Here is a 20,819-nt window from a genome sequence, read left to right on the forward strand (position 1 = left end):
TTTTTCATTTCATTAATTATTTTGTAAAAAATCATACGTACCATATTACATGATTGAACTAATCAAACTATATCGTATAATAGTACTGCTACTATTATTTTTCTTTTTCAATTTAATTACTTTTCCTTTTTATGCTGTTTAATGTTTTGCGTAATGATTAATATCATCAGATCAAAATTTTGATTTCTAACTTGATGAGGCCTAACAGAGAAAATTACTAATAAGTAGTACTAGTATATTTGTAATGCTTAATTTAGAGAGAAAATATTACTAGCATGGAACTAAAGTTTCAGGGTACAATATAAGAATGTACATTCGGAAACGGTAATAATAATCCATGAGAAGAAATAGCTGCAATAACCGACAATTAGGAAGTCTAAGAGTAAGCTAACCCCTAAAATTTTTTTCAGAAGGTGATGAAAATCACTTAAAAAAACTGATATTCACACAATGCAAACTGAAAGACAATTACGAAAACTCCCAACACACATATGACCACATGAAATGACGTTGTCAACAACTCCATCACGATGGCACTACAGAGTTTCGATGTGAAACAGGGCAAGGACGAGAGGGTAGTTCCACATTCATCATGAAGGCTCAGTCCCATCGTGAAGAGCACAGCACACAGTTGCCTTTTGATGTCCTTTGTAGACTTTGATCTCCTCACCGGTGGACATGGACCACAATCTTGCAGTTGAATCCGATGAAGCTGCAATCAGGTTTTCCAAGTGTTCAAGAAAATGTAGCTTCATATACGTTTTTCAATGCACGATCTAGACTGAGTAGTAAGCGGGCCTTTTTTACTTTGAGTGGTAGATTAGATTGGTAATACATACTAGTATCATTGAGTGTTTGAAGGAATAACAATCAGATAAGCTCAAAATTGTTCAATATCTAAGTTATCATTCTAAGCAGCACTCGCTAAAAGCTGATCAGATTCAATGTCATAGCATCAAGAAACAAAATAATGTTTAAATGATGATCACAATAAAATCAATATCAAGGGAGATTTGGCTTTTGAAGAAGCATCCCCCCACCCCCCAAACAACATGAGTTTAGCTTATTACTTAATATGGATTTACGATCAAACAACAATACCTGTGATTAGGAAAGCACCATCGACGGAGAAAACACAGTCCCAAACCCAGCGCTGGTGACCTGAAAGTATACATTATATTGATATGGACTGTAGGTGATACAAAAAAACCATCACAAATAACACCTATTCATTGGATAAAATTACATACCAACTAGTGTTTTTTCCAACGTAAAACCATCCACGTTCCATATTTTGACAGTACCATCCGAAGATGCAGTAGCCAGATACCTGGAACAGCCATTTTCAAAAGATAAGTCTTTCCATCTTAGTAGCTAAAAAGGAACCCAAAAACGACAATGTAAAATACTGGCACTACGAGGTTGGATCCTGACCGATTAGGCTCACACAATTCTGGTGAAAGTAGACACTTAAGTATATATTGATCATGAGCTTGAAGTTTATGAAGTGGCTCGAAGTTGGTCATAGTCTGCACATGAAGAATACTTGTGAATACTGACGATGGAGGTAAAGCCCGACAAGCACATAAATTCATGTACGTGTCACCTGTGTTCCTTGCATTAAACGCCACACATAGCATGTTCCACGGTTATTTGCTGCAACCACCAAGCTGCCGTCCCACATTACAGTTAAGGATCGCACTGCTGTATCGACTTCTGGTACCTAAATTATGAAATTGTACAAATTTTGTCCAACTATCATCAACTTTGCCAAAGAATAGTGCAACACAAGGTCTTACTAGATGAGAGCAAGCTACATACCAACTCACAACTGCAAGAATTTGCTGTCAAATCCCAGACTCGGATATTACCATTTTGGTCCCCAGAGATCAATTCAGTCTGCATATTACCAAATAGACAAAAGGGTAAATCCATCTTAAGGAATTTGGAGCCACGAAAAATCATATTAACATGTGAGCAATGGGATGGAAAGTGCAAGTTTTGAGTCGGAAAATTCATAGAAAAACAAATGGTATAATAATTGTATTACAATGCCTCTAATACAAAAAATTTCAGAGCAAAATGCATCAAATGAAAAAGTAAATTTGTCTCACCTGATTGGGGTGCAAAACCACTGTGTTAACTGCTGCACGACTTTCATACTCTCTCTGGCAACCTGGTGCTCTAAACCATTCAATAAAAAAAAGTGCATCTAATTAACATCAAATGTCAGCTAAGATACAAACAATGTAGGAATTCTCACTATCGCTAAGCTAAAGTATATACCTTAAATCCCAAATCTTCACAGTGCCATCTTCAGATCCTGAATACATCCAATTTCCATCGCATTGAAATCCAACAGCCATTACATTATTAGTGTGCGAATCATAGCTCATCACCTGACATTAAAACAGATAATGTAGTTGTAAGATGCCTAATTAAGGGTTGAAACTCTCTTATAAGGAGAGACCTTGAGTTAATGAGTAGTCTGTATAAACGAAGGTGAGAAACATACTGGCTGAGGGCTGTTTGCATTGACATCAAACAGTCGAATATGAGGATTTCCAGCTGCAGCCAGGTAGCGCTTATCAGGTGTAATCTCAAGCCTGTTCACTTGCTGCAAGAGGGAACAATTCATCACATTCTAGGAAAATTCTCAAACCTTTCTTTGCTCAGCGAGACACTTAAATTCAAAACACTAAAATCGCCCATCCAATGTTTCATCCCAAGAATATTGCAGAAATACCTATCATATTCTATAGGAACTCATAAAAATTTCCCAATTCAAGAATCTTGCATATTGTCACCTCCAACAAGCTAACTCCTTTTCACTCAATTCCTGACTTTGCGCATGATCAAACATTTTAGGAAAAATCTTTTCCTCAAACCTAGCTTCACCCAATGTGAATTAGAAAATTTTAAAATAGTCCATGAGTGTTTACATTTTCAAGCAACTCACATCAAAATTCCCCAATTCAAGAGTACCTCTGACAGGCTAACTTCTATCACACATTAAAATTCACATGATCGCACGTTCAACTACTTGCAAAAAAGGATGAACAAAGATAATCAAATTGAGAACTTTATTAGACATACCGATTCAGGGTACTGGATTGTTCGATAGCAGCGCCCACTTTTTGCTTCCCAGAAACGAATTGTGTGATCGTAGCTTGCAGTAGCCAGAACAACTGATGGTTGTTGACTCATCTTTAATCTCTATTCTCCTTCAAACAAAAAACAACGGGATGATCCCTAGTGCAACATAAGAGTTGTACAATCAGCATGGCCGATGAAAAAGAAATTGAATATGTTCTTATTTAGGTCAAATACATTACCTGGGGAATTAGTTGAAGCTGGGAAACTTAATCCATCATAATAAGCGAAGTCCTTTCGTTGGAGAAAGAGAAAACGGTGGACTAATTTAGAGTGAGAATCTCATTCGCTCGAATCGCAGCGCGGCGTTAGGCGACTGAGACTACCGACGGCCAGGGAGAGCGCCTGAAATAAATCTTTCTTAACCTTTTTTCATTAATTTTACAATACAATTAGTATTATTAAAATTAATAATTACGCCTACGAAGGTAAATTTGGCAAAAATCAAGAAAAATCTTATTTCAGGGAATTTATTAGTAATTTTTGTCACACAACAAAGGTCCAGAAAAACCTTTTTATTACTTCACTCCAATGTTTGTTCCATAACGTAGTATGTGCTTCGCAACTTTTTATTCTCGGATATATAGTTCGTTTAGCTTCATTTGGCGTTAAGCCAATATTTGCGGAAAAGTGTTAAGTTAGTGTTAAAAAAGAACTCACGCAATAAATTTTAGCGCTCGATAGACAACGTGTCTCGTAGGAGCTCCAAGGTTTTTAAATACTTATTATCAGTTTTTGTTCCAAATGCCAATATACAACATTTCAAAAGAAGTGTTCCAAAAATATTTTTTGGTGCTCAAAATATGAATGGTGCAATTTTGTAGTAGTATATTTACATTTAATAAAGTACTTGAAATTTTAGGCTCATCTCTTTTCTAAATTGTTTTGTTTTCTTTAATTAGAACCAATGATTAATAATATAAGTACTAGTAACTTTTATCTTTTGATCTTCAAAGTAGATTATCATCATAAATTAATTTTATCAAATTAGTGATGATATCAATATCCCCTAAAAGCAGAAAAATCAAATAATCTCATTGTCTCAATAAGGAATAAAATAAATTAAAAAGGAAAAGAAAAAAAAAGACAGTGTAGCATCCATCCTCTATAATGAATAAATGATCGTCTCTCGAGTCACCTGAAAGCATCAAAATTGAGACGCCGGCCACCCCGTCGACCTGGCCCCACAATCAGCACTCGCCACGTCATCCCTAGCAGCTGCTCTAATCCCACTCATATTCTTGCAACCCTGGATTGCCTACATTTAATTCCTCCTCTCCGACAAAAATCAAGAAAAAGGATCACATTTAATTTTCAGCCCTGCAATCAATCACCAATTCTTCTCCCAAATGGCTCCCTCCAGGAAGTTCAGGTCGATGAAGGAGATCATGAGGGTGGCGAAGCGTGTGGCAGAGCCCGACTCCAGCGACGACGACGATGACCATCTGGTCTGCCAGCAATGCGGGGAGGGCAATCGGGCCGAGGAGCTCCTCTTGTGCGACAAATGCGAGCGAGGCTACCACATGCTTTGCCTCCGCCCGATACTCACCCGCCTCCCAATCGGGCCCTGGTGCTGCCCCGCTTGCTCCGGCGACGTCAATCGCCCTATCAAAAGTATATCTTTTTGCTCTCGCGTGTTTGTGTGTGTACATGCATGATTTTATTGATGTGATCGATCTATTTCTTGCGAGAGAGAGAGAGGGAGCTAATTGGTGGTCCCATTTGTTTCTTCTTTTTGGGATTCATTGCTTTACCCAATCATTTATCTTTTGTGTTTTTATGCATACAGGCTTCAAGGGATTTGCTCGCAAGAAGCTTGCTGAGTTTTTTAAGATTGAGCACAATGTTTTCTTCTCAAGGAAATGCACTCCTTCTCTTCAAGGTACAATTTTTGTTTTAATTAATCCAAAAATTGAGTAGCTAAGTCTTGAAAGGTTCCAGTTTTATGTACTTATGCAATGCTTATGGCATAAGTACTTTTTAACTGAGGAGACTTTAGCAGATTCTTATGTTAACTTGATATTAAAAGACCATTTGCTCTAAAAAATTCCAATCATCAAGATTCAAGTGTCTTGTGTGGTTGTTATTACAAACAGAAGCTTATAGGCACATGTGTTGACAGTTTGGGTTCATAGATCATAGATGAGTGATGTATTTTTCTTGCTCTTTATGCTGCTAAAGATCTTAACTTAGTAAGATTATCTATATTTCATGCTCATGTCTGCTATGGAGTGCGATTGTTACTGCACTTTGTAAATCTCGTGTCTTCCGTTAGAATTTAGAGCGAATGAATATGTTCCGTATAATTCATGAGCGTTTCGCTCTATCAACACCAGTCTTCTGTTAGCTTATTATCAGTTTCTAGAAGTTCCGAAAGTGTGCGTGGTTACATCCTCGTTCAACCTTATCAACCGAGGAGAGTAGAATATAAACACTTGTTTTTGCAATTTGATTTAACTTTAATTTCTAGCATTACTGTGGGAACAGCTTTACCTATCCATTAGTTGGATGAGTATATTTAGAAACTGCAATTATGATTGTGCAATAGCATAAGATGTATAAACCCTACCGATTCAGATAGTCAAGAAACTGGTAGTATTAAATGATTCAGATTAGAATATCAACTAGTGGATATGTTTGATAACCTTCCTTAGAGTCGACTGATGTATGTTTCGCCTTATTGGGAGGAAGATTTTCACCAGTTGTATCTTTCCATTTCCTGATCGCAGATGTCAAAAGACGACGCAGGCGAGGTACACTAGTGTTCCAAAAAAAGCGCAGGAGATTGTTTCCATACGTTCCATCAGAGGATCCAGCAAGAAGACTAGCACAGATGAGATCGCTTGCTCTGGCTTTGACATCTGACAACATGGAATTCAGCAACGATCTCAATTACAGACCGGGAATGGCTCCTAGAGAAGCCAATCAATCCAGATTTGAAATTGGAGGCATGCAGGTCCAGTTTGAGACTCATGTAGTTTAACTTATGATTATTCCGTTGCTGATGACTCATCCTCTAGTTGTGTACATCAGGTTCTGTCGAAGGAAGATACCGAGACATTGAAATACTGTAGGGCCATGAGCAAAAGAGGGGAATTCCCACCTCTTAAGGTGACATTTGATCTATATGAAGGGTAATAATGCGCGCAACTGTTTTAGCTTTTGCCCCATCATGTCTTACACACAAGTTTAACTTGGCGTCATACTGTGTTTATCTGCAGCTATACGGTAGAAGTTGACGGGCCTATAAAGGACATGACAATAATTGCTGAGTACGCAGGGGACGTGGATTACATCAAGAATCGAGAGAAAGACGACTGTGACAGCATGATGACCCTTCTTCTTACAAATGATTCCTCCAAGAATCTAATCGTCTGTGCAGACAAGCTTGGGAACATTTCTCGGTTTGTCAGTGGCATAAACAATCATACAGTGTAAGCCTTTTATTGTTTTCGGATTCAAGTTCTAAAAACAGTACATAACATAACACGTAAATTTGATTCGTGCAGGGAAGGGCGGAGGAAGCAGAATACGAAATGCGTGAGATACAGCGTGGATGATGCATGTGTGGTTCTTTTGATCGCGACGCGTGATATTGCAAAGGGGGAAAGGTTATACTATGATTATAATGGCTATGAGCATGAATATCCAACCCATAATTTTGTTTAAGCCTTTCACATACTATCTCAGATAAGACTAGTTGATTTCAAATTTTCCTATTAAGACCACAGTAATGCAGGGAGATCTTTTCTTTTTTTACTTCTTGAAACTAGAAATTTTTTAGGTATTATTTTGAGATTTTCTTGAGAAAATGCATGTTCTAGTTGGAAGTTAAGTCAGCTGGCACAGTAGCTCAAGTTGCTTGTGGATTGGTGATTTTGATGTGTATATTCAACTAGAAAAGCTCTTGGCTACAAATATATAAAGCTTATTGTAGAAGTTCCAAAGTAAAATTATGTTTGTTGCTGGATTGAAACCATAGAAAATTTGTGGAAATAATTTATTAAGATTGAGTCAATCACATTTGTCCTATATTGAAAAGCTTTCTTTCCCTTTTCTTCTTCTTTATTCATTTTTTGCTGGTTTTCCCTTTTTTTATTATTGTTGGTTTTGCCTTTTTGGTGTGTGTATTTGAGAATTCTAGAAAGTTGCTAAATGCTAACTAACTATAGCAAAAATACACATGTACACAGCTAGGCAGAAGTTTGAATGTCATACCAAAAATAAATATTTGATTCATTTTATGTTATGTTTTTCAGTGCTAGATGAAAAACTGCACTTTTATTGGATAGCTAGATAGAGTTGGCTCATAGGCCAATTCTTCTTTATGTCTAAAACGAAATAAAAAAATTTGTTAAATGACAAAATTATTTTTATGGCATTTGCTCTTTGCATTTGCCACTTTTTTAGTCCATGGTCCAATACAACTGCAATTTGATGTTGCTTTAAGTGATTGGCTTCAAAATCTAAATATTTGAGGTATATAAATATATGGCTGTTGTGGCCGGCTGTAAAAGAAAGAGAAAATTAAATCATGTTTGAAAAATTAGATTTGGCAAACTCAGACACAGAAAAATAAATTAGATTTGGCAAACTCATAATATAGATGCGTTATTTCTTCTATAACTATATTGGGAAAGTTGGGCCTCAAGAATTGGGGCGAGAAAGATATCTGACATTCGTATAATTTGATTCCAAATCAAATTGAAATTTAATCTTGGTTCAGATTTTTGGTTTGGATCGAATTTTTAAAAAAATTCTGGTATTTGGATCAGATATTTTAAAATTTGAAAATCCAATATATATTTATTAGTATAATATAAACATATTATAATTATAAATGTAATAAATATAAAATCTTTGTGTTGAACAATTCTACAATCTAATGGTATTTGGTGTGTTAGATTTTCAAATTTTGGCACTAAATTTTCAGATTTTTGGTATCGAATTTTTAGATATATTTTTATGCAATTTCAATTTTTTTGGATCAAATTATATGTTATAGTTTGGATTTCGAATTTCCAAACAATTACAATCAGATCGAATTTATTTTTAATAAAATTTTGAATTTTCGATTGGATCGGATTGGGAAAATCCGAATACTCAAGAATCCCATTCCACAAGTTGGTCATTTCCCATTTAATGACAAGTTACCAGTTACCACTATGTTTTATTTTACTACTAAGTATTTCAGAAGATAATTTCCTAGTGAATAATGTTATGCTGATCAGTTTTATTACAAATTAAATTTAGGCTACTTGTTTTCATATGTTAAGAACTAGTGTTAAACTAAAAGTGCAAAAACTACGAATTGGAAGTACTATAGTCTACAGTTTAATAAATCAGGTAACAAGTAAAAAATATTTCCCACAAAAAATAAAAAAATAAAATAGGACACATAATAAAGAAACTGGCCAACATACGATGCCTACATCTGACTTGAAAATGATTGCTTTGCTTCAAAAATACACAGTATTTATACTGTTATCAGTTATAGTATTTCCCAACCTTATCTTCCTTTCCATTCCTGGAATAGTTTGCAACTCAAGCCTGTTTTATCTTACTTTACAAGCTTGCTATCTCATATCAAATTAGGAAAAATATAAAAATAAAAGAGAAAATCGGAAGAGGATATTTATTGCAAGCCAAAGCAATTATAGTTTGGCACGTACATAAGTTGTCCTGCGACCAAATGAATATATCTATTAGTTACTATAAAATGTCTTAATACTTTGTGACATAAATGTGTCTAAGAAACAAAAACTATATTATGTATTTAATATTTTCTAAAATTGGATGTTGGTTTGTGTCATTATTTCTTAAATGGACCCAACAAAATCAATAGTGGCTAACAAATACACACGATTTTGACACAACAACGTTTAAAGAATCAAATCCGTTTATGATGGAAATATTTCAAACCAATTGACAGATTAGCATGAGGAGGATGTACACGAACATAATTATGAGAGTTTAATTTTCTTATCTGTCAAGATTGTTGCGACCTACATCAAGAATCATTGCTTTCTTTCTGAAATTATACAGGACAGTCTTATTTATGTGTACCGTAGCTATCAGTTTAGACATTTGTATTATATAGTACATTATCATAACAAAAAATGTTTTTTAATATATAAAAATGTTATTATAAAGAAAACACTACCTACAAATTTTTTTATTAATTACTGTATTACACTACTCTTTTTTATAGGATAAATTCCTATAATCGACTAATTTGTGTATTTACAATTGATGTTTAATTAATTTGTACGTCATGAGTCATGATTATACTAATTAATAAGTGTATAATTGGAACAAAACATAATAACGATAATAAAAGAAGTTTAAGGTAAGAACTAAAACTCAATAACATATTTACATAGTCTTTTTGACGGATAGAAATTAATCACATTGCAAAGTAAGAAGTGATTTACTTCACTAAGCAAAGTTCAAAGGACCTAACTAAGAGGATAACTTTTTCGGAAGTCAACTATAACAAATTAATTGTTAAATGTAAATGACATATTTATTTTTTATTTAAAAAGTATTTAAAAAAATTAGAAGTATGCGATGGAGTAACGAAACAGTTGAATACATGGCGATAGGTGGAAGGGTCCAGTCATATAAGGATATCCCACCCTATCAACATGTGTTGTGCATTTAAACATGTTTTGCCCATCATTATTCCTAGCTTAACTTTGTCTTAACATATAATTATATATGTTGGTGACTTGATATAATTCAAATATTGTACTTTACTAAAACAATATTCTATTTACATTTAATAATTTACTTTTATGGAATTCATAACCTTGATACATTTTTTATTGAAAATGATGTACTACATGATAAGTGATTATAGAATATGCATGTAAACTTGTAGTAGTCATTATCAAAGCTTATAGTATATAGTACTCCTATGTGATAACAAACATATATATACAATATATGAATGAAATGAGTAATCGTAGAACTACTACAAGTACATTAAACGTAGTACTATAATTTTGTTAAGAATTGAGATGCGGCTTATTCATGAGCAGAAGATAAATTAGATCAAAGTTGTATACCTACTTCTCCTATCAAACGCCATCTTATCAGAAAAAGATATCCCAACTATTATTCGCCATTATATCCACTATGATATTAACACAAAAAATGTGAAGGTAAAAAAGTTAGGTGATAGCATAATTGGGCAAAAAACCCATTTCCATTTATTATTATAATTATTATTACTATTATTATTATTACAATTATTATTAACGAAAAAAGAGAATAAAAAGTGCCATTTGAGATATTATAAATCTGAATTATGGTATAAATGATAATGTGATTTCAAATTAAACCGAATGACTGTTGTTGACCAACAAGTTTAATGTGCAAGAAATAGTTTTGTTTTCCTTTTACAGATTATCAATTGCTTAGTTAACAAACATTTTTAAAAAGGTTGTAATAAAGGATGGTCAATTCTAACTTAGATGTTTAAATCCCTTAGAGACAATTCCATTACCTTTTGACTTGATTATTGAGTAGCCATTACTGCAAACAATATGGACCACTTAACTACAGAAAGCATAAAAACTTAGATTTGGTTAATTTAATTTGGTTTCATAATTTAACACGAATAGAGTTTATAACCAATAAATAACTAACCATTTTCATTGAGTAACTATAATTAATGTAACCATCAAGAAAAAAAAAATAGGTGTTGCTATTTGTTTAGCGACAAATATGATTCATAAATCATTATCAGAGTGTTTAGCGACAAATATGACTCATAAATCATTGTCAGAGTGTGTAAACCTATTGTTTTCACGAACCTAATCCAGCTACTCCTTAATTCATTTTCGCAAGTATTTTTTAAGAAAACCATAGTTGTTGGTAATATTAATTAAGTCATTAAACAACTTACACAATTAAATTAAGTGAAAAAGGTTTTTCAAGAACTGATTTTGGTTTGTCACCAATTATAGTACAATATCATTTGAAATTTTTTGAAACAAAACATTTAATTTGGTATAAACATAAGAAATTAAAAATAAAAATGATCCAGATGATTCTGAATTCGGTAGTTACAATAACAACACGTATATGATAGGAGGATTCATACCGACGTTACTCACTTATATTGCGCCCTCCTTCTCCATTAACACTCTCTGCCTCTTTTCTCTTCTCCTCACCAATCAAAATATTTCAACTCATTCCTTTCAAGAAGAACTATTTCAACTCCTCAAAAGGTAAAAATGATTAAAACCTATACTCTATAGATCAAAATAGCCATCCTGTTCCTCAGAATTATGCTATATAAATTGAACATATAGACATTCTATTCTTCCTATTTATAGTAATCAGAGCATTACTCTTCCTCTCAATTTGTGCTTTTCCTGATGAACAGATTGTCAATCCGAATGATCAGAACGCTTTGAAGCCTGATCATGGACTCCAGACAACGCCTGTGAGTTAATTTCTCCGGTTTTATTTTAATTGCGACATTAAATTTAAAGACGACGTTCAATCTTTGCAGAGACGATGCGTACAAGAGGAAGTTACAGAGGATCAAGGTGAAGAGCATGGGGAATCCCCTGAAATTCGTAGTTCCAGACAAAAACAGTAGATGCAGACCTCATCCATTGAAATTAATACTAGCAATCATCGTGCTAGGCTCATTCCTCACCATCCTCTCCTCCCCGCCCGTGTGCCAGCAAAACGGCGTCGCACTCAAAGTCTCACGGTACGTCGCTGCTCTTCATTATATTATTGTCTCTGTGTCCGAGAGCATCAGGCAATCGATACTGTTGATAATGCAGGCAACGTTTTGTGAGCAGGTGGATTTGGGGCGGCTCCGATCCCCGCTACGCCGCTGATTTCGACATCAACTGGAGCGACATCACCGCTGCGGTGAACAAGCTGCCGAGGGAGACCGAAATTGGCGGGATCGGAGTCCTCAATTTCAACGAGGGCGAGGCGCGGGGGTGGCGGCGGATCTTCCCTGCGGCGAACCACACGGCCCTGAGGCTGGACCACGCGGAGAGGAACGTGACGTGGGATGTGCTCTTCCCGGAGTGGATCGATGAGGAGCAGGACGACGCGGTGCCCAGCTGCCCTGCTCTGCCGCGGCTGCAGGTGCCGGCGCAGCGGCTTGATCTCGTGGTGGTGAAGCTCCCCTGCAGGAACGAGGGGAACTGGTCAAGAGACGTGGCGCGGCTCCACCTGCAGCTTGCGGCTGCGGGGCTGGCGTCGGCGTGCAAGGGGAGTTATCCGGTGCATCTGCTTTTCGTGACGCGGTGTTTCCCCATACCCAATTTGTTCACCTGCAAGGATCTTGTGGCGCGGCAGGGGAATGTGTGGTTGTATCGGCCGCAGCTTAATGTGTTGCGCGCTAAGCTGCAGCTTCCGGTCGGATCGTGTGAGCTTGCGCTTCCCCTTGGATCCCAAGGTAATTAATTGCTGGAGGAATGGTCGATTTTGTCCTATCATTTGAGCGTTTACCTGAAAATTTCCCGATGTTTTTAGATGATTACCCTTTAGTATTCGCTATTTCATTTTTCGCTGGGAAAGGTCGATTTTGTCCCATCATTTTAGGCATTAACTGCAAATGTCCCGCCGTTTAGATAATTATCAATTAGTACTCTTCATTCATTTTTTTGAAAAAAGTATCCGGGACAATTTCTAGTCATCGGAATATCAATGTGACAATTAAAATTACATATCGATTACCAAAAATTAATTATACATGGATTACAAATTATATACTATTACCAAAAGTTACCCATCGATTACTCAATGGACATGTAATTTCTGCCAGATATAGACTACACGGGAAAGAAGCAGCGGGAGGCGTACGCGACGATCCTGCACTCGGCCCACGACTACGTCTGCGGCGCCATCGCAGCTGCACAGAGCATTCGAATGGCGGGGTCCACTCGTGATCTGGTGATCCTAGTGGACGAGACGATAAGCGAGTACCACCGCAGCGGGCTCGAACTCGCGGGGTGGAAGGTCCGCACCATAAAGCGGATCCGGAACCCGAAAGCCGAGAAAGACGCATACAACGAGTGGAACTACAGCAAGTTCCGCCTCTGGCAGCTAACCGACTATGACAAGATCATCTTCATCGACGCCGACCTCCTCATCCTCCGCAACATCGACTTCCTCTTCTCCATGCCGGAGATCTCGGCCACCGGCAACAACGGCACCCTCTTCAACTCCGGCGTGATGGTCATCGAGCCCTCCAACTGCACGTTCCGCCTCCTCATGGAGCACATCAACGAGATCGAATCCTACAACGGCGGCGACCAGGGCTACCTAAACGAGATCTTCACTTGGTGGCATCGGATCCCGAAACACATGAACTTTTTGAAGAACTTCTGGATAGGGGACGACCAGGCGGTGAAGAATAAGAAGACGAGGCTGTTTGCTGCAGAGCCTGCGGTGCTGTACGTGTTGCATTATTTGGGGAACAAGCCGTGGATGTGCTACAGGGACTACGACTGCAACTGGAACGTGGACATACTGCAGGAGTTTGCGAGCGACGTGGCGCACAACAAGTGGTGGAGGGTGCACGACGCGATGCCCGGGGAGCTGAAGGAGTTCTGCCTGCTGGCGTCGAAGCAGAAGGCGCAGCTGGAGTGGGACAGGAGGGAGGCGGAGAAGGGAGGGTATGAGGATGGGCATTGGAGGATAAGGGTGAGGGATGAGAGGATGAAGAGGTGTATTGATCCGTATTGTAATTGGAAGAGTATGCTCAAGCATTGGGGGGAGAGTAATTGGACGGAGGTGGATTTTCCGGTGCCTACGCCGCCTGCCTTTGCTAACAAAGGAGGAGCTACTCTTGCTTTGTGATGATTGTTGATCATCATCATCATCGTATTCTCATGACCACTGTTTGTCTCGCTAGATATATGTACGTATCTATACACATTTTTGCTACTTGTTCATCACTAATAACATGCGTTTAACTTTTATTACATTCTTCATCACTAAAATTATTCTATCTCCACCTTCGATGCCACAACTCTCCGACTAAATTAATTATCCATCCCATGTTTTTGCTTCCCACCATTACCCCCATCTATCTCCTGTACACTTTGGTCGACACACGAGTGTTTGTTGGTGGAGAAAAAGAGTATAATATGGTAAATTATGTAAATAAATTATAAAATGTATAAAATGGAGTAATGATTTCAAGAATGGATTGATAGTAAACCATTAGAAATTACTCCCTCCGTCCAAAAATTTTTTTCATGTTTTGACCCTATATAAGAAATGTAATGAAAAGTAGGTTGGAAAAAGGTTAATGAAAATGTGAGTCCTATTTTTTCATACAAAATATTAATTTTATAATAAAATATAATGAGTTAGTGGAATTTAGAGTCCACTATAAAAAACAATACAAGTAAAATGTGACAAATTTTGTGGGACAAATGGAAATAGAAATAAGTGAAAAACTTTATGGGATAAAGAGGGTAAAACTGAAGAAAAAATAAATGAAAACCAAAGAAACAAAAAGTGCAGATATAAAATGGGACGCTAAAATTGAGATAGATAACTTAGGGGATTGTTGTGATACTAAATACGCCAATGGCATTTATGCGTGTGATTGTCTCGTGGTAAATGATCAATGTTTTACTGCCTATATCCATGAAAATTTGATACAGTACAATTTACTATTTCGATCCGTCCCTGAAAATTTGATACACTTCACTTTTACCATTTTAGTAGTGGACCCCATATTCCACTAACACATTCCTATTCATATTTTATTATAAAACTAATACTTTAAAAGTAGGACCCACATTCCACCAACTTTTTCAGCTCACTTTCTATTACATTTCTTAAAACCCATGTCGGGTCAAAGTGTAACAAATTTTGGGGAACGGAGGTAGTATATGCTAAAAATGTAGAGTTCAAATTGACTATGACGTAGATTGGCCAAACGATGCAATCGTCCGACTTAAGTCCTTATATATACACCAATCTCTTGGGCATCTTAATGTATAGGCCCATATTTCTCATTTAAATACCATAATTGGGCCAATGTGCCCACTTTTTGGGGGTCCATCCAAATTCGTTTTCATTATCACTTATTTTATCAAATCTTACTATAGATAAAGGAATATTTAGATATATTGTTAGTAATTAATTATAGTTCAAGAATAGTTAAGAAATTACGATGAAAAAATCCAACTTTTTAATTAAAATGTACGTACAATAAGGAAAGCTCATAAATGTTCGAGCTTTCATTAGCCTTGGTTATATTCGTTCACACCTTAAGAAAGACAACACTTTAGGCCCTGGAAAAATTATACACATTCAAAATTACATAAACTAGTGGTATTAAGAACTAGATCATTTATCAAATAAAAAATTAGACTAAAATTGGTAGGGTGTGCCAGGCCTGTGCAGTACTACAACGCATAGGCAACACTTGAAAACCCAGATAGCAAGCTATCTTAATGGACTTTCCCCCTTAAAAAAATAAATTTAATATCGTGTGGACCGATGGTCCACATATCAGATATTAAACTGATAAGAACAGATACTACACTTGATCTTAGCCAAAAGGCCGAGAAAGGTATGAGCTTCTTTGTTCACGGACTTTAGATGTTTATACTATGCTTGGAAGCTTTGGTTTAGTCTTGTATTCGATGTGGGAGAATAGTGCAAGATACGAAGACTTCTTTTTTCCCAACTTTGTCGATGTTAGTTCTCATTTGGAGCACCATCAACTAGACAGTACAAAAACTGACTCAACGAAGTATCATCCATGTCCTAGTCACCACATTGAAAGATAACTTTTGCAATTAAACCAAGATACAACATAGGTTATAGTAAAAGCAAGCAAAAAAACCACCCAACATGGTATCATCCATGTCCTGAAGAAATCAGAGTTTACATGAAAGTTGTTATACTAAAAGCAAGCTCCCAAACTTAATGGCATTTTACAGCAACCTATTACTGACTCCAAATCAAACTAAGACTATTGCCATTAACATAGCAGCAACATGTAGTTCAGCGTCATGCCAGAAACGACGAACATGGACTTCAGAAGAGCGAGAAATATTTGGAGTCCAAAAAGACTTTGATGCAGCAAAAGGAGGTCTTGCTTTTAGTTCTTACACCTGAGTCAAAAATGTAATCAGACATGTTCTATACATGGTCTTTCATCAAACCATACAAAATACACAAGGATCGAATACAAATGACTGAACAACTTCATGACATGGGGTAATTGTACATCAATTTTATCACCTAAAATACTAGCAAATCTATCCACCACAATGAACTATGCTTTTCATGCCAATTTGAAGACATTCCATCACCTGTGATTTCTTATACTTCGATCAAACTAATATACATTCATATATATGCAGAAATAAGCAATCAACGTTATCATTGTGGTTTTTCAGTGCTGTGAATCATTGTCATCTGTCAAACGGGAAAATATGTGATTGTATCTATGTATATAGTAGGGCATTTACTTTTTATGAATATGATCGAGTCCTTAACAGTAAAAGCTCACTAAACAGTGAACATATAGCTGAGAGACACATGGAGGAGCATTAACTTACACCAGATTCATCGGACAACAACCGATCTTATAAATAGATCAATGCCAGGAGAAGGCCCTTCAAGATAAAGGATAACACGACAGGGCAGAATTGGCAGCGAGAAGGTTCCTTCTAACTTCTCCCAGTGGTCCGTGGAAGCAGAAGCTCTGCTTACAAATCACAGGATCAGAAACTGAGTCATGAAGCAATAGAGCAAACATAAAATAAAAAGATAACAAAGACAGTTACTTTGCAATGAACTTGTAGCTAACTGAAAAGTAATTGTTTTCGAGTCTCAAAGTGGCTAGCACGTCTGTGGCGCCTTGAAGGCTCGAAACTCCAACCCAAGCACAGATGGTGTAAATGGAGCCTGCTGAGATTCTATTGGTGATGTCCTGCTCCAGGCCTTGCCAGCATTCTTTACGGTTGACAACAACAGCGAAATGGCCACTTAGCCCTCGCGGATGAGCAGTTAGTTCTGAAGTGACATAGGCAGTACACCGGTTGGGGCGCCAGTGATGAAGTCCACCTGAAAAATCATGGTTGATTATGATATTGGGAGCAGGTTTTGCAGCAGCAGCAGCCTCGGAGCACTGATTGGTACCCGGTTTATGATTCAACTTCTGCTAAATAAATTAAAGAAATTTCATCAGTTTGTCTGCAATGGGCTAAAGCTGAAAGAAAGGACATATGGAAAACAACAATATGCACATACAATAGCATCCAAAGAGTAAACATAGTAATGATATTAATTATGAAATTATAGAATAGATGTGAAAATGGATTAATAATCTCAAGAATAGATTGATACTAAAACATTAGAAATTAAAATTCAAGAAAAAATTGGAAACCAAAGAAAAAAAAGTGAAGATATAAAATGGGACGCCAAAATTAAGAGATACTATAACTTAGGGGATTGTCGTGACACTAAACAGGTCGATGATGTTGTGTGTGTGTTTCGTCCAGTGGTAGAATGATCAATGTTTGATGCTAACAATCTCGAGTTCAAGTTGAGCATGACATGGCCTTTGAAAAATACAAATTTGCCTTAAATATGCACCATCTCTTTGGGCTTCTTAATGTGTCAGCCCATTTCTCATTTAACTAGTGGTACCATTTTTGGGCCAATGTGCTCACTTCATGGAGAACCATCTAAATTCGTTTCTAAAAATGTACGTACTATAAGGATAACTTCTAAACATTAGGCCTCTCATTCTTCTCCCCCAGCAAAATATAAAAATTAAGCATTGTTTCATAAAAAATAAAAAATTAGACTAAGATTGGTGGGGTGAGCCAGGCCTGTGCAGCAGTGCAACGCATAGGCGACTCTTGAAAGCCCAGATAGCAAGCTACCTTGATGGGCTTTCCCCCTCAAAAAATAAATTTAATATCGTGTGGACCGATGGTCCACATATCAGATATTAAACTGATAAGAACAGATACTACACTTGATCTTAGCCAAAAGGCCGAGAAAGGTATGAGCTTCTTTGTTCACGGACCTCAACTTTTATACTTAGTTTGGAAGCTTATGTTTACTCTCATATTCGATGTGGGAGAAATAGTCAAGATAGGAAGGCTCTTTTTCCAGCTTTTAGCATATGCTTTTTATCATTGATTTTTAATTCTCATTTGTAGCACCATCAACTAGACTGAACAAAATATAACTCAACAAAGTATCATCCATGACCTGAATCACCACATTGAAAGATAACATTTGCTATTAAACCAAGGAACCACATTAATAAAAGGCAACAAAATAACCCAACAAGGTATTTTCCATTTACTTTTTATGATTGATAGCATTAACTTACATCAGGCTGGCTGGAGAAGTTGCAGGAGACGACAACCGATCTTATAAATAGGTCAATGCCGGGAGAAGGCCCTTCAAGATAAAGGATAACACGACGGGGCAGAGTTGGCAGCGAGAAGGTGCCCTCTAGCTTCTCCCAGTGATCAGTGGAAGCGGAAGCCCTGCTTATAAAACACCAAATCAGAAACTGAATCATGAAGCAATAGTAAAAAAAGACAACAAAGACAGTTAGTACTACTTTGCAATGAACTTGTAGCTAACTGCAGAGAAATTGCTTTCAAGTCTCAAAGTGGCCAGCACGTCCGCGGCGCCTTGAAGGCTCGACGCTCCAACCCAAGCACAAATGGTGTAAATGGAGCCTGCAGTGACTCTATTGCTGATGTCCCGCTCCAGACCTTGCCAGCATTCTTTACGGTTTGCAACAACAGCGAAACGGCCATTTAGCTTAGCCGATTTCCCTCGAGGATATGCAGTTTCTTCTGAAGTGACATAGGCAGCACAGCGGTTGGGGCGCCAATGATGAAGTCCTCCAGAAAAATCATGGTTCATTATGATGTTGGGAGCAAGTTTTGCAGCAGCCTCGGAGCACTGATTACATGATTTATGATTCAACTTCTGCTAAATAAATTCAAGAAATTTGATCAGTTTGTCTGAGATGAGCTAAAGGTGAAAGGAAGAACATATGGAAAACAACAATATGCACACACAATAGCATCCAAAAACTAACATAGCATACATTTTCACAGCTCATTGGTAACAAATCAGTGAACAAAGAAACTATTTGGTGTAATTAACTCCACAGAACAAGATGGCCAGCAAAGTCAAACTTCTAAACCAGTATCTATTGATCCCTAAAGCAAAATTAACACCAAAAAAACCAGGATATAGTTGTTGTTCAGTATATTTATCTCACTAGTTAGTTGAAGAGTCGGTCATGCTTTTTCATTTTCCAATAAAGCTGTTTTACAACTCTTCAACTTAGGAAAAACAGTCACCTCGGTGAAGAATAGCCCCATCGGCATTGCTTGCTTCTCCATATTGTTCACGCCACCGCAGATGGCAGCAGGATAAGGTTGTTCCACAGCAACCAAGAAAAAGTTCAGATATTTGTAGGGTTTCAAGTGCTGCATGCCCACCAAATCTGAATTGCGAAATCTAATCATTTTGATAATTAAAACCGATTTCGAACTATATAGCTCTTGTTATTGATTAATCTTATTGCATACGAATATTTGGGTATGTTTTGTTAGCTAATCATCTTCATATCGAAGGGTTAAAACTCTTCCTATAGTATCATAAAAAGGTATTTTTACACGAAGCTCCACGCAAGTATCAAGTTTAACAAGTCTTACATTTAATTGTTCGTGAGAGCGTCTTACCTAAAAGCAAAGGTAAGAGCATCATCCACCGTAGCAACAGGCTAGCCTCAAACTCCTCATGCCACATCATCAGGACAAGAAACTCCTTATATTACATTAGTAGGACAAGAAACTAGATAAGCAATAGTCTAGCCATAAGCCAGCAAAATTATAAAAAACAAATACATTACAATCATGCAAAATCGGAATTAAATTTACGACACAAATATGGGAAAGTGCAATAATTTTATTTAAATTAATAAAAATACATTAAAAAAATTACATAATTAAAAAAAATACCCTCCTGCTTCCACGCACGAGCCCCGCCTCACTCCTCGTCGCCGCCATCGCCACTACGTGCGCTAGCCGCCTTTGCGGCCCGCATACTTTGGAGGAAATTAAAAAGAAGCCCCTTCTTCACAGGGTCAGTTGTCGCTTTCCATTCACTTATGATTTTCCACATGTTCACCTGCGTTTGTAGTCGCGCGAGACGGGAGAGCTCGGCTGGAGGAGAGTCGTTGTTGTTCTCCAATTCGCGATATTGCTCTTGTCAGGAATTCAGAGAGAGAGAGAAAAACTCATTAAAACAAGCGGTGCAAATGAAAATGACGTTCAAATCGCGTATGTATAGTGTTTCGGAAATTAAATATATATAAAAAAAAACCGTTGGCCGATCGCCAGCCTACAATGGCGGCGAGCGCATCGGCCAGCGACCATTAATCGGCCAGCGCTCGCCTATTTTTTCGCCGAATTGGCGCTCGCCGCCCACAATGGTTCGGCGAGCGGACCGGCCAGCGCCGAGAATCGGCTAGCCGGCCGCTCACCGTCATTGTGGATGCTCTAAGTTGAGAAGGTATATTTCTCATTTATCGTTTTAAAAAGGTAATTATACCTTCCTAAAAAATGATGGACTCTAAGAGAAAAATGTAAATTAAGAAGGTAAACAAA

General features: G+C 37.2%; 4 protein-coding genes and 2 non-coding genes across 8 annotated transcripts; 2 read left to right on the forward strand and 4 right to left on the reverse strand.

Moving 5' to 3' along the window:
- Positions 1-248: 248 nt before the first annotated feature.
- Positions 249-3,515, reverse strand: LOC125213500 (target of rapamycin complex subunit LST8-1). 2 transcript variants are annotated; one of them, XM_048114085.1, is made up of 11 exons: positions 3,336-3,515; positions 3,097-3,224; positions 2,516-2,617; positions 2,287-2,399; positions 2,115-2,184; positions 1,822-1,899; positions 1,607-1,723; positions 1,435-1,529; positions 1,251-1,330; positions 1,102-1,161; positions 249-712 (listed from the first exon to the last, which is right to left on the reverse strand). In XM_048114085.1, the coding sequence occupies exons 2-11, from the start codon at positions 3,205-3,207 to the stop codon at positions 591-593; spliced, it is 948 nt and encodes a 315-aa protein (XP_047970042.1). In that variant the 5' UTR covers positions 3,208-3,224; positions 3,336-3,515; the 3' UTR covers positions 249-590. The 2 variants fall into 2 exon arrangements, with proteins under 2 accessions (XP_047970042.1, XP_047970041.1); XM_048114084.1 differs by having other exon boundaries at positions 3,097-3,252.
- A 774-nt stretch (positions 3,516-4,289) lies between these two features.
- On the forward strand, positions 4,290-6,888 carry LOC125213499 (probable Histone-lysine N-methyltransferase ATXR5). The gene is made up of 6 exons (XM_048114083.1): positions 4,290-4,767; positions 4,943-5,035; positions 5,883-6,109; positions 6,187-6,287; positions 6,375-6,587; positions 6,663-6,888. Exons 1-6 carry the CDS (start codon positions 4,503-4,505, stop codon positions 6,820-6,822), a joined length of 1,059 nt encoding a protein of 352 aa, XP_047970040.1. The 5' UTR covers positions 4,290-4,502; the 3' UTR covers positions 6,823-6,888.
- Positions 6,889-11,271: 4,383 nt separating this feature from the next.
- Positions 11,272-14,120, forward strand: LOC125213497 (UDP-glucuronate:xylan alpha-glucuronosyltransferase 1-like). 2 transcript variants are annotated; one of them, XM_048114080.1, is made up of 5 exons: positions 11,272-11,390; positions 11,549-11,608; positions 11,678-11,884; positions 11,961-12,589; positions 12,959-14,120. In XM_048114080.1, exons 2-5 carry the CDS (start codon positions 11,589-11,591, stop codon positions 13,993-13,995), a joined length of 1,893 nt encoding a protein of 630 aa, XP_047970037.1. In that variant the 5' UTR covers positions 11,272-11,390; positions 11,549-11,588; the 3' UTR covers positions 13,996-14,120. The 2 variants fall into 2 exon arrangements, with proteins under 2 accessions (XP_047970037.1, XP_047970038.1); XM_048114081.1 differs by having other exon boundaries at positions 11,979-12,589.
- A 1,411-nt stretch (positions 14,121-15,531) lies between these two features.
- On the reverse strand, positions 15,532-19,676 carry LOC125209151 (endo-1,4-beta-xylanase 2-like). Its single transcript, XM_048108760.1, has 6 exons — positions 19,509-19,676; positions 18,752-19,128; positions 18,515-18,674; positions 16,953-17,326; positions 16,725-16,870; positions 15,532-16,274 (listed from the first exon to the last, which is right to left on the reverse strand). The coding sequence occupies exons 1-5, from the start codon at positions 19,674-19,676 to the stop codon at positions 16,732-16,734; spliced, it is 1,218 nt and encodes a 405-aa protein (XP_047964717.1). The 3' UTR covers positions 15,532-16,274; positions 16,725-16,731.
- Positions 15,535-15,731, reverse strand: LOC125217278. Its single transcript, XR_007175692.1, has one exon. It is a non-coding gene; the product is annotated as a U2 spliceosomal RNA (small nuclear RNA).
- On the reverse strand, positions 17,987-18,182 carry LOC125217240. Its single transcript, XR_007175657.1, has one exon. It is a non-coding gene; the product is annotated as a U2 spliceosomal RNA (small nuclear RNA).
- Positions 19,677-20,819: the final 1,143 nt, after the last annotated feature.

The sequence above is a fragment of the Salvia hispanica genome, chromosome 3 (genome assembly GCF_023119035.1).
Source record: "Salvia hispanica cultivar TCC Black 2014 chromosome 3, UniMelb_Shisp_WGS_1.0, whole genome shotgun sequence".
NCBI classification, from domain to species: domain Eukaryota; kingdom Viridiplantae; phylum Streptophyta; class Magnoliopsida; order Lamiales; family Lamiaceae; genus Salvia; species Salvia hispanica.

Coding starts and splice junctions, on each gene's coding strand:
- LOC125213500 (XM_048114085.1), bottom strand. CDS start 3,207: ATGAGTCAACAACCATCAGTTGTTCTGGCTACTGCAAGCTACGATCAC. Junction 2,400..2,515: donor ATGCAAACAGCCCTCAGCCA/GTATGTTTCTCA, acceptor TTTTAATGTCAG/GTGATGAGCTATGATTCGCA. Junction 1,331..1,434: donor GAATTGTGTGAGCCTAATCG/GTCAGGATCCAA, acceptor TGGCTGTTCCAG/GTATCTGGCTACTGCATCTT.
- LOC125213499 (XM_048114083.1), top strand. CDS start 4,503: ATGGCTCCCTCCAGGAAGTTCAGGTCGATGAAGGAGATCATGAGGGTG. Junction 6,110..6,186: donor TTGAAATTGGAGGCATGCAG/GTCCAGTTTGAG, acceptor TGTGTACATCAG/GTTCTGTCGAAGGAAGATAC. Junction 6,288..6,374: donor ACATTTGATCTATATGAAGG/GTAATAATGCGC, acceptor GTTTATCTGCAG/CTATACGGTAGAAGTTGACG.
- LOC125213497 (XM_048114080.1), top strand. CDS start 11,589: ATGGACTCCAGACAACGCCT. Junction 11,609..11,677: donor ATGGACTCCAGACAACGCCT/GTGAGTTAATTT, acceptor CAATCTTTGCAG/AGACGATGCGTACAAGAGGA. Junction 11,885..11,960: donor GTCGCACTCAAAGTCTCACG/GTACGTCGCTGC, acceptor TTGATAATGCAG/GCAACGTTTTGTGAGCAGGT.
- LOC125209151 (XM_048108760.1), bottom strand. CDS start 19,676: ATGATTAGATTTCGCAATTCAGATTTGGTGGGCATGCAGCACTTGAAA. Junction 19,129..19,508: donor TGGGGCTATTCTTCACCGAG/GTGACTGTTTTT, acceptor TTTATTTAGCAG/AAGTTGAATCATAAATCATG. Junction 18,675..18,751: donor AGCTACAAGTTCATTGCAAA/GTAGTACTAACT, acceptor TTTTATAAGCAG/GGCTTCCGCTTCCACTGATC.